Source organism: Octodon degus, unplaced genomic scaffold (genome assembly GCF_000260255.1).
Source record: "Octodon degus isolate 3935 unplaced genomic scaffold, OctDeg1.0 scaffold00070, whole genome shotgun sequence".
Classification (NCBI taxonomy): Eukaryota; Metazoa; Chordata; class Mammalia; order Rodentia; family Octodontidae; genus Octodon; species Octodon degus.
The window spans coordinates 11,794,588-11,810,051 of NW_004524646.1; the positions used below are offsets into that span (position 1 = coordinate 11,794,588).

The window sequence follows — 15,464 nt, forward strand, 5'->3', positions numbered from 1 at the left end:
TCAGAGCTCATGCTGCTGCTTGGAACCTGCAGCTGCCTTGGCTGGGGTTGCCATCTCATACTGCAGATGAGTTTGGCCAGGAGCTTGGCTGGGAGGGAAGCACTAGAAACAGTTGCCCTGGTATTGAAGGCTAGGATCAACCACTCCCTTTCCAAATGCTACTATTAAAGAAAAAAGGAAATAAAAGAAAAAAAAAAAAAAGCTGTATCTATCCCATCTGTTGAGCCAGTAATTTGGGTACATCTGCAGGCCCATCCTTTCAGAACAGTTTAACAAAGATTTTGAATACACATTATATACCAAGAACTGTACCAGGAGCCGTTAGTTACAGAAGATGAATTAAGCATGGTATCCCTTGCCAGGCACAGTGACGTAAGTCTGTAATCCCAGCTCCTTGGAAAACTGAGGCAGTAGGTTGCCATTTAAGCTTACCCAGGGCAATTTCACAACTTAGTGAGGCTGACCCAAATAAAAAAAGGAAAAGAAAAATTATTTAAAGAGCTGGAAGCACTGGCAAGATAGCTCAGCAGACTAAGCATCTGCTTAGGCAAGCACAGGGACTGGGATTTGATCCCCCCTACCACATGCCATACCGGCCCCACCCCCAGGGGCACGCTGACACAGCGATTAAGAATGGGCATGGTGGCGTGCTCCTGTAATCCCAGTGCTTGGGAGGCTGAAAACAAGAAAATCGCTACAAGTCCCATCTACGTAGAGACCCTGTAGACCCTGTACCAAATACATAAAAAATAAAAATAAAATAAAGAGCTGGAAATGTAACTCCACGTTAAGACTCTAGAGTCAATCCCCAGTACACACACATGCGTGCATGCACACGCGCGTGCGCACACACACACACACACACACACACACACACACACACACGGTACGCCCTACCATAGAAAGGGGTAGAGACGGAAGCAGATTGCTCTCTGGGATGCATTGTGCTCCTCAGAGCCCACGTTAGGCTGAAACCTCCAGAAGCATGAGCCAAGCGTTCCCAAGTAGCCTGTCAGGTGCACTGTTGCAGTCGACTGATGTAATGCTTAACTGCCCCTCCAAGAGAGCTTAGGAAAGATTAGCCTGTTTACAGAGAGGGAAGCAAGGCCCACAGGAAGGTGGCAGTCTTCCCAAATCACACAGCCAGCTCTCCTAGATGGTGTCTTTTTGCATAGTCCCTTGCTTGTTTCTAGCCCACTCTGTTTTCAGTAGGAGTCTAGGCACATGGAAAGTACCTCTTCCCACTCAGCCGGTGCTGTCGTGGTTCACTGAGCGCTTGCTGTGTTGAAGGTGCGTGGCCAGACGCCATAGGGCCACAGGTCTTGGTGCCCTTCTCATCGTTCACTCATCCGTACAGTCACCATCGACCTCATGTCCACTGCAGCCTAAACCACTGTGAGGCACTGAGCTCGGCTCAAGGCAGACGTTGTGAGGTGCTGCTTAAAGGACACTTGTCCTCTTCACTACTTCTCCAGTGCAAACAGCTGCTATTATGTTTTTCCCCACATGTCCTGTTGCCCCGATCTGATTGATCTAGGGCCTGTGGCCTGTAGTTTTTAAAGGCCGTCCTGTCAGCAAAGAAATGAGGAAGCTAGGAGAGCTGGGACATAAGTGCCCGGCACTTACAGCGCAAAGCAAGGGCTTTCCTCTCTTTTGCTCCTGATGCAGCTAGATGATGGAGTGAAAAGATCCAGGTTCACACTTCCTGCCTACTTAGTGAAACTAATAATACAGTGGTAACAGGTGAAGGACGGAAGTGAGCTTTGAAACTGAAAGGCCCTTTCTCTTGATGAAGATGTTGCACTGAGGCTGCTGTCTTCAGGAAATGACAAAGATCCTTCGGGACTTTAATAACCATAATGGACTTCCACTCTGACCGTGCTGGAGTCCTGCTGAAGATTACTCTCTTGACAAAAACAGATTTGAAGACAAACAGAGTATGTGAAGCAGCTAAATACCTGAAGGGTTTTTAAACTCAGACAAAATGTTAAATCCTTGCTACTTCCAGGCCCTGAAAAGACAGCGCAGAGCCCTGGCTCTCAAGAGAAGCAGCACATGATAAGCCAGGTATACATGCAGCGCAGAAGGAGGAGAAAGTGGAGCAGAAGAAGCATATTTGAAATAATAATGACCCAAAGGGCTGGGGTGATAGCTCAGCAATCAACGCGCCCGCCTGGCAAGTGCAAGGACCTAGGTTGGATCCCCAGTACCGCATGCTGTGCCACTGTGCTGGCCACCAAAACCAGGTGTGCTGCGCGCCTGTAGTGCCAGTACTGGGGACGCTAAGCCAGGAGGATCACTGTGAGTCCAAGCTGCATGTCGAAAAGCTGTACTAAATAAATAAAAGATTAAAAAAGAAATAATGACCTAAAGAGGTTTCAGATTTGGTTTTTCAAATCTTAATTCATATATCCAAGAACCTTTATGAGCCTCTAGCATTAGGTGGATACTAGGAAATACCAGCTAGATACTGCAGCCCCATAGTCACACTGCTAAAGACCAGAGAAAACAGGAAATTTAAGTGAGCAGAGGGAAAAAATGCATCATCTACATCCTCTGCAAGTGATGGCCACTTTCTCAGGTGCCGCAGGTGCCGGAAGTACTGAAAGGAGTATCAGAACTCTGTCAGAAAGAGTAGCTTCAAGCCTAGAGACAAAATAAAGGTCGTCTGCAGGTAAAACTAAGATAATTATTGCCAGGATACCTGCTGAATAAGGAATGCTGAAAAAAGTTCTTCAGGTTAAAGAAAAGAAAAATGCTACCAGGAAACTACAATGATGAGGAAGGGATAAAAGTTACCAGAAAATGGAAATAGATGGGTAAATACAAAGACCTGTTTTCGTAGTATAAAGAAATAGTGTCTCAGTTACTCATCTCTCATTGGTGGGACAAATACCTGACACCTAAAATTAAGGAAGGAAAGGTTTATTTTGCTCACAGTTAATGGAGGTTTCAGCTAGCTCCAAGGCAGAGTGGCACATGGTAGCACAGAGCAGCCATTCTCGGCAGCAACAAAGTGCAAGAGAGTGGCTGCAGCTCAAGCATCTAGCCTCTCTCCCCTCCTTGCATTGTAATGCAGATTACTCGCCCAGAGCCTGGGTGCAGCACTCACACCTGCAGTCCCAGCACTGGATCAAGAGTCAATCACAAACTCCAGAAGCCGCCCCATGACTGCGTGAGCCTTTGGAGGGACAGCTAGACAGAAACCGTAACAGATAGCTAAGATAAATGTTTATGTATTTGTGTATTTCTGTTATACATAGTTTAACTATACCTGTATAACAGCCACGTATAAATTTTATATATGACCATATGAATTCAATATGTATAGCACTGTGTTATTCATATGCAGAGCAGAGGATGGCTACATTGTAAAGCATGGGAGTGGAGAAAAAAATTGCAGTTAGGAAGTTCTTACATTTTACAAGAAGTGGTACAATACTACTCTAAGTATATTGTATAAAATTAAGGGTGTAGGGGCTGGAGACATAGCCTAGGGCTAGAGTGCTCACCCAGCAGGAGCAACGCTGGGGCTCAGCTCCCTCCCTGGCTTTGACTTCCCAGCACAGGGGAAAAGAACGCTTAAAGATATACCTTGTAAACCCTAGAGAGACCTCCAGAAAACAAAGTCCTATAGCGAAATCATCAATAGAGAAATGGAATTCTCAGAAGCATTTAATTTACTGAAAGAATTGTGGAAGGAGGGAACAGTAGAACTAAAAACATGAGACAGACAAAATACCAAAATGGTAGAAGTAAATCAGTAAGTGAAATATAAATGAACTAAATACTCCCAACTAAAAATATAGAGGTTATCAGCCGAGGAGAAAATGCAAGACTCAATCACTTCTTGCCTACAAGCTACACTCTTTAAGGAGTAGTGTTCAGAGAGGATTTGCAGGAGTCCGAGTGAAGCCAGTACCAGTCATAGTCCCTGGACCCCATCCCATGGGCTTTGCCTCTGGTGGCCAAAGGCAACCTGAGACCAGGCAGATATCCTGGGTGGGCCCCTTCTAAGCCCAAAAGTCCTTAAAAAGTGGAGAGCCTGCCCTAGCTGTGACCTGAGGAGATGGCCCTGTTGAAGGGCAGTCCAGGTGATACTCTGCACACTGAAGACGGGGCAGGGACCGTGGGCCAAAGAGTGCAGGTCAGGTGTTGAGGTTAAGAGAGGCGGAGGGCCCGCTTAGAGCTCACAGGAAAGCATAGCACCTCCAACCTCTTGATTTTAGCCCCAAGTAGAAATGCAAATTTGACTCCAGAATACAGTATGAAACCAGCAGTCCAGCTCTGTGGGGACCAGCCAGGTTCCAGCAGCAGCACATGGAAAGTCCAGGCCAGGGCCCTAGGTGGCTCTGACCTTGAGGAGTCTTCACCACTGGTCTCAGGAGCCAGCACCACACAGGGCGCAGTCCTGAGCCCCAGCCTCGCTGTCTGCCCTCACAGGAAGCTTGCAGGGTTGAGGTTGCAGCTTTGGGGCTTTGGGCCTGCACCACCTCTTTACCACCACTTACAGCCACCCACACTAGTGGGACCCTGCCCTGCTCGCTTCTTGTTTCTCTATTTTCTACCTAGGTTTCAGTTTTTAACTGGGGTTTGTTTCCCCTTTGTCTCTACTTCAGCTTCCTTTTCCTGTTTGGTTTTAAGTAGAGTCTTAAAAATCAAGTCACTGTGCTGAGGGAATCTAGTCCTCTGACCCACGTCGCCCTGGGGGAACATAGGTCTCCTCTCTTGAGGTTCTCTGTGCTGCAGCCTCCCAGCCATGGCCATGTGGTGAGTACTGGGACCCCCAAGGGGACAGAGGGCTGTCAAAAGGGAATATCTTTACTAGTGAAGGCCATGGAGAAATCACCAGGTACCCTTGTTATACCAATCAACGGTCAGAAAATCCAAGACCTAAGTGCAAGGGACTTGCCCATGGTCACATGAAAAGCTAGTGGCTTCACTCCTTGCCTGCCAGCCTTTCCCTTCCCAAACTCCTATCTCTTGATGTCTGCAACCTGGAGTGGCTCCTCAGCTGCCTGCCTTGGAGGACAGGGAGGAGTGCTGAGCACTCAGTGACTGATGCCTAACTCGGTGGTGGCCTGGGGTCCTGGCTTTCCACCCTGGGATGACCCAAGCTTGGCAAGCAGAGACCAAGGCACCTTTTACAATGAAAACTTGAACTAGGGTAGCACTCACTAGGACCCTCAGGCCACTTGGTCTGGAGCCTGGCTCAGCCACAGCTAAGCATGCTTGTTGTACCTGCTCTTCCTCAGGCCGGGACCACAGTTTGAACATGGCTGTCCCCTGCCCTGTTACTCCACAGAGGTTATAGGCAATAGCACAGAGTTTTCTTCCCAGAGAATTGCACCTTGGATTTAATTTAATACTTTACACTTTTGTGCCTAGCTTAAAATATGAATCCCTCACCTTAAATTGACATCTTCCAAACTTGCTCAACCAGTGCTCTTCCTCAAGTCTGTTGCCCTCTTGGACAGGCAAGGGAGGTGCTGCCATGTCTGAGGGTGCTGAGCTCTGAAGCACTGTGGGGCCTGCAGGGCAGCAGGGCAGTGGGGAAGGACTGCCGCTGGAGCTCCCCATTGCTCCCCAAGGTGGCACCCCCCACCTTGCTTCTCCCAGGTGGGGCTCCTGGACACACTTTGCAGTGAGTGAGCCCATGATGGGCCAGCAGGTGGAACGTGTCCCAAGTGCCTCCAGCATGCAGAGGCCAGCCAGGCTGGGGAGATGCACCACTCGTGCCATCATATTTGGTGGCTTTATTCCTGTTCTTTTGCAGCCAGTTTTCTGTCATCTGATCGTTTTCCTGAAAGGAAAATGGACAGGTGGGACTGTAGAAAGCAGAATGCTTCCCGTGCCAAAGTAAGTTGTTTCCAGTTCTGAATGGCGCCATGAGAAGCGTAGGCAGCTTGCTCTGCTGTCAGTCACTGATGGCAGGAGATACTGAGAGGTAAAAGAGTTGAAAGCACAGCATTTTATTTAAAGGGCTTTTAAGACTTAGAGATTGCAAGGTCTGCGCCTGCAAAGCATGCCGGACACTAGCAACAGTAGATTGGGGCGGGATACTGCCAGAGGAGGCAGGTGTAAGCAGGCAGGAGCTCCCTCCCCTCCGCAGGCTCCTGGAGTAAGTCTTGAGCGTTTATTGACAAGAGCCAGGTTAAGCGAAGAAGTGACCAAGGTACTTGCTGCCTTTCCAGGCATCACATGAAGGACAAGTAAGCACCTAGGGGTGTGCAGGGGTTCACAAGTCCTCTTTGTAAAGGCAGGGGAAGCTGGTGGGCAGCACAAGGACACTGAATGGCAGCAGAAAGTAGAATGGACTAAACTGGGAAGGTAGCGGTTTCTCAGGGCCAGGCCTGAAAGTCCAGTCTTCCTTAATAGCCTCCATAGCCCTGGGAGGGGACTCCTGCATGACAGCACTGCACCAGCCATGCTGGTGAGTGTCCCTGGGAGATAGGACTTCTGGGGAGCACCATGATGGTTGGTGTTATCTGAAGAATGTGCTTTCAGTGAGTGAAAGAGATCCAGAGCCAGCCCTTCCTATGCCCCTGCTGCTCGCTGCAGTGTGACAGCATTGCCCTCTCTCTCTCTCACATGGCAGGAAAACCGTCCTCTGGCCTCGGGTCACGCACACACAGCGGTGTGGAGCCGCCCAGTGTGCAGGCAGCACAGCAGACCAGAAGTGATGACAGGAAGGACAGCAAGAGTGGAGAGGCTGGGGCTGTCAGGAAAGACCTCAAGGAAAAAGTGAGCTCTCAGGCAAACTTTGAAGAACAAGAGAGATTTTGGGGGACCAAGAGGGGGTGCTCTGGGAGCTGGGCAGACAGAACAAGCTGGGTGGGCAGTCTTGTCCTCTTGGAGATATTCAAGAAATACTAAGCAAGAGCTGCAGGAAGGCCACTAGAGCGATGGTGTAGGGAATGCCTCGACTGCCCCCTGGGCAGGCCTATGGTTGACCCCAGTGGGACATGAAGCAGCCATGTAAATCTCTAGAGATGAAAACACCAGGCAGCAGTAAGTGTCGTGAGATGGGGACACCTTGGCAGGCTCCAGGGTCAGGAAAAGAAGAAGCTGATAGCACACTAAGAGGGCCAGAGTAGAGGAGCTGAGTTCCTGCAGAGCCTAGGCGGGGTTCTCAGCTGAGGGAGAGGCCTCTAGGGGATCCTGCAGAGGACCCCTCTGACTGCTGTGTGGCTCAGAGCTGGCAATGACAGGAATGAAGGCAGCAAGACCCCGTGGAAGCTCCGCATCTCCCAGGCCAGGGGTGGCAGCGGAACAGGGCTCAGCTAGAGAGAGGCAGCAGATGCAGAAAAGATGGGCAGCAGGACCTGGGGCCTCTGGGTAGAGCCACTGCGGACATGAGGAACACAAGTCCCATGACTAGGGGCAATACCTTTGGCCACATTGAGCGAGGCCTGGTACAGAGAGCTACAGAGCTGGTGAGGAAACCTGTGGGCCTGGATCCTGGCTAGAAGAGGTAGAGCAAGGTGGAGTGACACTGCAGTGTGACGGAGAAAGCACAGCAGCAGAGGGATGGGGTATCTGTCCTCCGGGGTGAGCCAGGCCACCTCACCCCAGGCCGCCCCTGCCCAGTCTTCATCATGCTTTGTATTTCTTTCTAAAGCACCCATCACGTAATGCATCACACAACTTCTTTTTTTTTTTTTTTTAACAGGGTCTACATTTATTTATTTTTTTTTCTTTTCAAAGTTTTATTGATAAACATATAGCAAAAAATATTCCCTTTTTCTTTTATTTATTTATGTGTGCGTGCGTGTGTGTGTGTGTGTGTGTGTGTGTGGCCAGCTCAGCCCACCGGGGGGCGGGGCTGGCTTGCATGTGGTGCTGGGGGATTGAACCGTGGTCCCTGTGCTTTGCTAAGTTTGTTCTAAGTAGGTGCTTTAGACCACTGAGCCATCTCACCAGCCCCACACAACTTCTTTACATAGTACTGTATCATTATGTTTGCTATTTGTTGTCTGGCTCCAAGAAAGCAAGGATTTCCATCTATTTAGTTCCCTAGTGTGACCCAAAGTCTGAAACATTGCCTAAAAGCATGTGTTTACTGGCTTGCAGGCTTTCATTTGGATCCCAGTGGTACTGGGGATGCTGGGCTGCCATGGTCACTTCTCAGTGGAGCTTCTGGTGTCAGGGTTAGAGAGGCGACCAGAGAGATACATGTCACAGCCTCCCAGCGTTGTACCCATGGCTGGCTGTGTGTTGGGCAGCTGGCTGACTGGACACAGTCATCTCGCTGCTTCCACTGGCCTAATAGGTGCAAAGTTGTAAAGCCCTCACCCAACCCCATCACCCACAGGCCCTCTCGCCAAAACCTGGGCCTCTGCCAGTGTTTGAAGACAACAGGAGGTCTCTGTCCCAGAGGTTTGTGACCAATGAGGGCCTCAGAGTTCTCATGGCTACTCTCCCAGATCACATTTCCTTAGAGATATGTAGCCCTGTCTCTTGGAGAGCATCTGGAACCTCAGACTCCTGCATCCCAAAGGACCCAATAAGCTGCCAGTCCAGACAATGCCATTGTCAAGGGTCTGTACCCCTCTCATGAGAGTGTTGAGCTCTTCTGGCTGCTGGGCAGAAGACTGGGAATTGGTGACTGAGCCCACAGATGAGCAAAGGGAAGCAGCTAGTCTTTCTGAGAGTGCTAGGTGTTTTGGGGTTTTGTTGTTAATGTTTAATGTATGTGGAATACAGTCTCACTACAGAGCTTGGACGCGTGACCCGCCTGTTTTCAGCCTCCCGAGCTCTGGGATTACAGGCATGTGCCACCACACCAGGACTAGTGGCCAACTCAGTGGGCCTGGGGGCAGGGTGGCAAGGCATATGGTGCTGGGGATCGAACCCCAGACCTTACGCTTGCCTAAGTAGGCACTTGGTCTGCTGAACTGTCTTGCCAGCCTGGGGGGCTGCATGCTAACTGTTATGCTAGCCGCCTCATCTGTGTTGTGCGAAACCCTCATATTCACTCTCTGAAGTAGTGTAAGGCTCTTCCCCAGAACAAGGGTCAGAAGCAATATGGCAGAGCTGGGCTCTGGAGCCAGGTCTCAACTCTCAGGATCGGTTTCCTAGTGGTGGCTTCTCAACAGAACTTGCCTAAAATTGCAGTCAAGGTTAGAGGAGCCTACGAATCTCTGATTTTATGGAGTCTGTCCCAGATTACAGTCCTCTCCCTTCTGTGCGCGTTCATGCTGGGTAAACATTATGCAGTTCCTGCTGGTGGTTGAATGGAGCCAAGTGGCCACACAGAGAGTCAGGGGCACTCATTCACACACTGTCGTGTACCCTCAAGAGATGAATGTGGCACAGGACTTGAACCAGGCCTCTTCTCCACAGCTGGGCCAGGGCTGTGCTGAAGCCTAGCCCACCTCCCCAGTGATCCCTCACAGACACGGGCACACATCAGAATTTATAAAGAAATGTTTGAGCTCTAGAGAGCTGGCTCAGTGCCATATGCCTGTAATGCCAAGAGCTCAGAAGCCTGAGGCAGGGAGACCACAGGATGAGCCAAGCCTAGACAGCTTGGTGAGATCCTGCCTCAAGATAAAACCTGAAAAGGACTGGGGGTAGCATAGTGCAAAGGGCTTGTACTCCCAATTCCTACCAAAAGCAAAGCAAAAAGTCAGCCTATGGGTAATTTCTAACCTAGCAAGGGAGAGATCCGCCTTTATGTGGCAGATCTGATGAGCTTCCCTTGACTAGCCCTTGCCTCTCAAATCAGAGGCACCTAAGGTTACATGGTTGCATGCAGCCAGAAGTGTTGCCCACTGTTGGCTGTGTAGGATTCTTCCTGAATTTAGTCAGAAACAGCCCAGAGTGGGGACAGCCTACCAGACAAGTGGCCTCAGATCTTCCCCAAAAAGTCATTATCAGAAGAGAAAAAACAGCCTGGCATCCTAGCTAAAGAATAAGCAGACAGTCTTATTCTTATCCATGTGCAATATAGGAGTGGACACTCCAAAATTAGCAAAAATATTTTTTGGGAAAAATGACTGTTAGTGTGGACTCTATGGATTTATTTGGAAATTATTGATTTTCTTCGGTATAATAATGATGTTGGGGCTGGTGAGATGGCTCAGTGGTCTAAAGCACCTACTTGAAACAAGCTTGGCAAAGCACAGGGACCACGGTTCAATCCCCCAGCACCACATGCCAGCCAGCCCCGCCCCCTGGTGGGCTGAGCTGGCCACACACACATAAATGGATAGATGGATAAATAAATAAATTAAAAAAAAAAACAACTTTAAAAAAAAAATAATAATAATGATGTTTACATTATATATCAAGATATATAGATTGGCAGTACTAGGGAATTGAACCCAAATTGATCATTCATATGGATCTACATCCCAGCCTTTTTATTATTTTCTTATTTGAGACAGTTTTGGGGTTTTTTTTTTCTTTTTTGGTGTGTGTGTGTGTGTGTGTGTGTGTGTGTGTGTGTGTTGCTAGAACTCAAACCCAGGGCTTTCCACATATTAGCAGGTGCTCTGCCACTAACCACATCCCCAGCTATGCCCTTATTTTAAAGAAATGTATGGTCAGGAGCCCAGGACTGAAATATGATGCCTGTAACTTACCCTCATAATTCAGGAAAAAAAGAGAGAACCCACATGTGGCAAGATGCTAACCGAGGCAAATTTAGATGAAAGGGATAGTGGTTTATGTTGTACATTTCTATAGGTCTTTACATTCCAAAATAAAACCAAAATCTGGAAGAAAAATAACTTCAAAATAGCAAGAAAAGGTTGGAGTTGGGTTTTCCTGCTCTGCTAAGTAGAGGGCCAGGCCCGGTGACTGACACCTGCAGTCCTACCTATTAGAGAGGCAGAGGCAGAAGGATTGCAAATTTAAGTTGCACTCATCTTGGGTAATTTAGAAAGGCCCTGCCTCAAAATAAAAAATAAAAAGGGACAGGGACATACCTCAGTGGCAGAGCACCTATAGGTTGAATCCCCAGCACTACAAAATAATAAATAAATAAATAAATAAATAAATAGCAGAAGAAACCCCTTGCAGGACAGAAAGAAGGAGGGCTGCTGTCTGGCACGGCACCTCCCTATCAGCTGTGGAGGTGGGGTGAGGCTTCCCTTCCCATGCCTGTCTCATCATCTAAAAGCAGCTGCTGGGCTGGGGAGATAATTCAGCGGTCTAAGTGCCTGCCTAGCAAGTGCAAAGACCCGGCTCAATCCCTGGTACCACATGCTGTGCCAGCCCAGAACCCCAGACATGTGTCAGTCACCAGAACCAGGCGTGGTAGTGCATGCCTGTAATCCCAGCACTGGGGAGGCTGAGACAGGAGGATTACTGAGTCTGAGGTGCATAGCAAGACCCTGTACTAAATAAATAAAAGATTTTTTAAAAGAATTTAAAAGCAGCTGCTTCCAGATGCCTTGTTAGCTCCTCCCATGCCTGTAAGTCCAGATTTCTCAGTTGCAAAATTGGAATGTGGCACGAGACAGCTTTCCTCATTCCCCTGGAGTGCGTGTTGAGAAAGATGTGGGCATGGTGTGACTGAGGAGTCGCTACTCCAACACCTCAGCCTCCATACCTCCTGATACTTCCCGGCCCCAAGGGATTCGCTCCCTTCTCTCCTCTTGGCAAATCTGGCTTCCACCTCACTGGCTTCTCCCTCAGGGACTCCCTGGGTCCCCTGCACAGGTGGCACCTTCATGCCTCCAGATGCAGGACTTGGTGGCGGTGTGGACTGTGCATGTGCATGCATGTCTTCCCCTGGAGAGAGAGACTGTCTTGGGACCAAAAGATGGTTGAGTTTCTTTTTAGTACTGTAAGCATAGAGATACATTTCTCAGTCATTCGTGGTTCAGACATTTCTTGGTTCGTTCTTTTAATTAGTGTGGGTAAAGAGAAAGGAAATAGAGGTATTTAGGGTTCACAAGAGTCGTGGTCCTTTTTCCCTAGCCCCACTCCCCCAAAAAAGTCTTCAAGGGACAAGAAGTAGAACACTCAGCAAACTCAAACTTAAAAGCAAGCACTTATCAGCTCTTTCTGGAAAATCAGTGAGTCCCAGACACTGGAGCTGCAGAAATGCACTATACTTGAATAAAAGAAATAAAAGCAACCTGTCCCATGGGATTTGTGTTCTTGTTGGTGAAGGGAATAAACAGTCCCTCAGAACAGTGGCCCGAAGGGTCAGAGTGATAAGTCCAAGGCAGGAGGGCCCAGAGGACGTGCGTGTCAGCGTGCTCTCAGTGGCACAGTGACCCCCACCCCAGAAGTGACAGGTGTCGGCAGTCAGAGGAACTTACGAGGCTCAGAGAGCCAGAATGAAGATTCCCCACCAAGAGGCCTGGGGTGGCCCACTGCCCTCAGTGCCCCTGGGACACTCCACAAAGTCTGGACCCCACAGCCCTTGTGACTGCCACCTTGTCCTCTGGGATAAGAGAACAAGAGATAAAGATGGCCATCTAGAGAGCAGCGCCAAGCTCGCCCACCTGAAGGCTTCCTGCCTGAGGCTGTTCATTGAGAGGATGTTTTCCTGGTCTTAAGTGGGATCTGGGTACTAATCATGGTTGGAAATTGCTGGATTGTGTGTTTTCTGTGTAATCCCATCTAGAGCTAATATCGAAGATAGTCCAGCAGATCATTCCCCTTATTTTACAGAGCTGAGGCCGAACCATCCTCAGATCAGGTGGCTGCATGCGTGCACACACATATACCTGTGCAGGAGGGAGCCCGCTGACTGTGCCTGGGCCTTGTTCTCTGGCACCAGCCAGCCAGGCCGTCTGTAGCATGCCCATCCCATGCCCCATCCTCCCTCCCTTGCCCAGGAAAGACCGTGGTCAGAAGAGGAGCCCACAGGGACGTTTCCAAAGGAAGCAGCCAGAGTGAAAGATGAGAGCAGAGCAAATGGCCTCGTGAGAATGGAACAGGTCGCTTCGTGTGAAGTGAGAGTCGGTGTTTAAGCATCTAGTAGGTGGTGGGCCAGTACAAAGTACTGTATTTATGCATCTCTTCCTGGCACCACCATAAGGCACGCGTGCTACCCCAGTTCACTTCACCCTCAGGCTCTGCAGCTCTCTTCGAACCTCACCTCGTGGTTCCTGCTTCTGCCAGCTGCTGTCTCCTCCCCTTGAGACCCACATCCGTTTCCTGCCTTGGTCTGGGGTTGAAAGTCTTTGTCCTTAAGCCCACACAGCATTTTCTTCAGAAAGTCTCTCCTCTCCCCTCCTCCTGGGGATAAGTTTTGTAGTGCTTTGTCTGACTTCCCGACTAGCTAGGAGCCCTCTGAGGCAGAACCGGCCCCCTCCTGGTTCTTGTCTAAACATAGCTTGGCCTTACCAGTATCTGTGTTTGCCAGACTAAGGCTAAAATGCCATGCTCACTTTTAGGACCTGGCTCTAGAAGTGAACATGACAAGGCACGGGCTCAGTAGAAAGGCTTCCTGGGACGGCCAAAGGAGTGTGTGGTTGATCTAGGGAAGAGCTGACACCCATTTCAGTTGTCCAGTGGATTGTCATCAGCTGCCCCACCACCCCCAGCCCAGTAACTCTGGACAGCAGCGAGAACATGACACAGAGCAGCTGACCACTAGTGGACCACTTTGGAGAGTAGCAAGTTCTGTTCCGTGTCATTCAAAGCCTTGGTGCTGTCATCAGATCTGCTGTATTGAACCCTTGAAAGGCTAGGTCATCGAGGCTTCTTTTCAGTTCTGGGAGCCTACAGTGAGCGTTCAGGGGCCAGATATTCAGAACAGGCCCACGACCCAACACTGGCACATAACCATCAAGAAGCATGCATAGGAGTTCATCTAAAACAAAATGGGAGGAAGCCTGTACAGCACTCTATGCAGACATGGTGTTAGTCCGTGGTAATCTGTGCCTTAGCCAGTGAGGAAGTGCCCCTGGTATCCTTAGGAGCCCACGACACTGGCCAAGTTCAGGACTGCAAGTCACTGATTGAATGGGGAAAACCATGATTTCTGTCACCCAGTACCCACAGGGACCTTTTCCAAATATTTTGGTTCCCTGATTTCTTAAAGATGGTGAAGTGAGCATAATTTGGCTTTGCCCTGACTACCTGGCTTCGTTGTTATGCTTGTTCATAGGACACACCTCGCTTCTCTGTCATTGCTTCTGAAGGTTGGCTTTTGGGCTTTGTTTCCAGTTTGCTGTTGTCTTTAGGTGGCTGACAGCTCCACTCACCACTGCTGGAAGGGTCTCCCTTTAACAACTGCACCCCACTCTTCATTTCAGAAACCCTGATGTACCAGAGACAGGGATACACTCAGGGTTGGGCTTGTGTGTAAATGCGGAGCCCACAGGCTCTGAAGCAGCACTCTGCATTTACAGGATTTAGTGCAGTGCCTGGGGCGTTGCAGGCAGTTGGCAAGCTATAACGATTCCTCTCTTGGTCAGGGGCCTTTCCCCTAGAAGCGCAGCTGGAGCTCTTTCCCAGCTGTTCCAAGTTTGGCACCACACTTCCTTCCACTCCTTGTGGTCTCTGGAGCCTGACTGGCAGAACGCTTCTGCATGTCAAGTAGGCACTGGTCTCGGTTTCAGAAAGAGCAAAGCCAGCTTCCGTCCACTCTAGCTGAGACTAATGCTCCGGGCTGGGGGGGTTTCTTGCTCTGCAGTGAACAGAGTATTTGCCAAGCTCGGGCTTCCGTGATGGTCTACGATGACACCAGTAAGAAATGGGTACCAATCAAGCCTGGACAGCAGGGATTCAGCCGGATCAACATCTACCACAACACTGCCTGCAATGCCTTCAGAGTCGTTGGAGTCAAGCTACAGGATCAGCAGGTGAGTGTGGGGACACAGATTCTACCTCAAGCCTGTGCCCGAGCCCCCGTCACCACCTAGGGGAGGGGAGTAGTATTTGGAATCTGAGAACTGAGTTCACATTCTGACTCTGGTTTCTTAAGCAAGGTATGAAGCCTTAAGCAGTCTCTGTCTTCTGAACGTGGTTTCTCCATCCGTTGCCTGGAGACTGATCTATACACTGCCTGCTGTATGGTGTCAGTTGTCAGATTAGAATTAAATAGTTGATGTGGAAAAGCTTTGAAAGCCTGAGTGCATAAATGTTTCAGTCTTAATCCTGAGTTTACTCACCTATGAGGTAGCTATTAAGATTTTTAGTGACTTAGTCCTTTGACTTTGGAAAAATTTGGAGGTTACTGGAAAGCTGGGCCCATCTCTGCCCCGCCTGGGTAAGTCAGAAGCGGTGGTTCATGAGTGTGCCTGTGAAGTCCCCATGTAGAGGTAATCGCCCCTGTCCACCATGTCTTGAAGGTCACACCCAGCACTAAGGCAGAGCAGTTGGTTGGGACAGACTGAAGTCAGGATGTAAAGAAGTGGGATGCCTGCTCATCCGTGGTGATCTTGGAGAGCTCCCCTCCAGCTTCTTAGAGATTGATCAGGCATGTTTAGCAGTGAAGCTAACAGGTCTGTGGCCTCGGCCTTCATATCTAGGGGGCATCTGTTGGCCACACT

General features: G+C 49.4%; 1 protein-coding gene across 2 annotated transcripts in view; it reads left to right on the forward strand.

Moving 5' to 3' along the window:
- The first annotated feature begins 4,687 nt into the window (after positions 1-4,687).
- Positions 4,688-15,464, forward strand: part of Evl (Enah/Vasp-like) — a 54,205-nt gene continuing 43,428 nt past the window's right edge. For both annotated transcript variants that reach the window (XM_004635190.2, XM_023719616.1), the window contains exons 1-2: positions 4,688-4,770; positions 14,606-14,774. In XM_004635190.2, the coding sequence (XP_004635247.2) occupies positions 4,760-4,770; positions 14,606-14,774 (180 nt within the window). In that variant the 5' untranslated portion in view covers positions 4,688-4,759. The remainder of the gene's footprint in view (positions 4,771-14,605; positions 14,775-15,464) is intronic.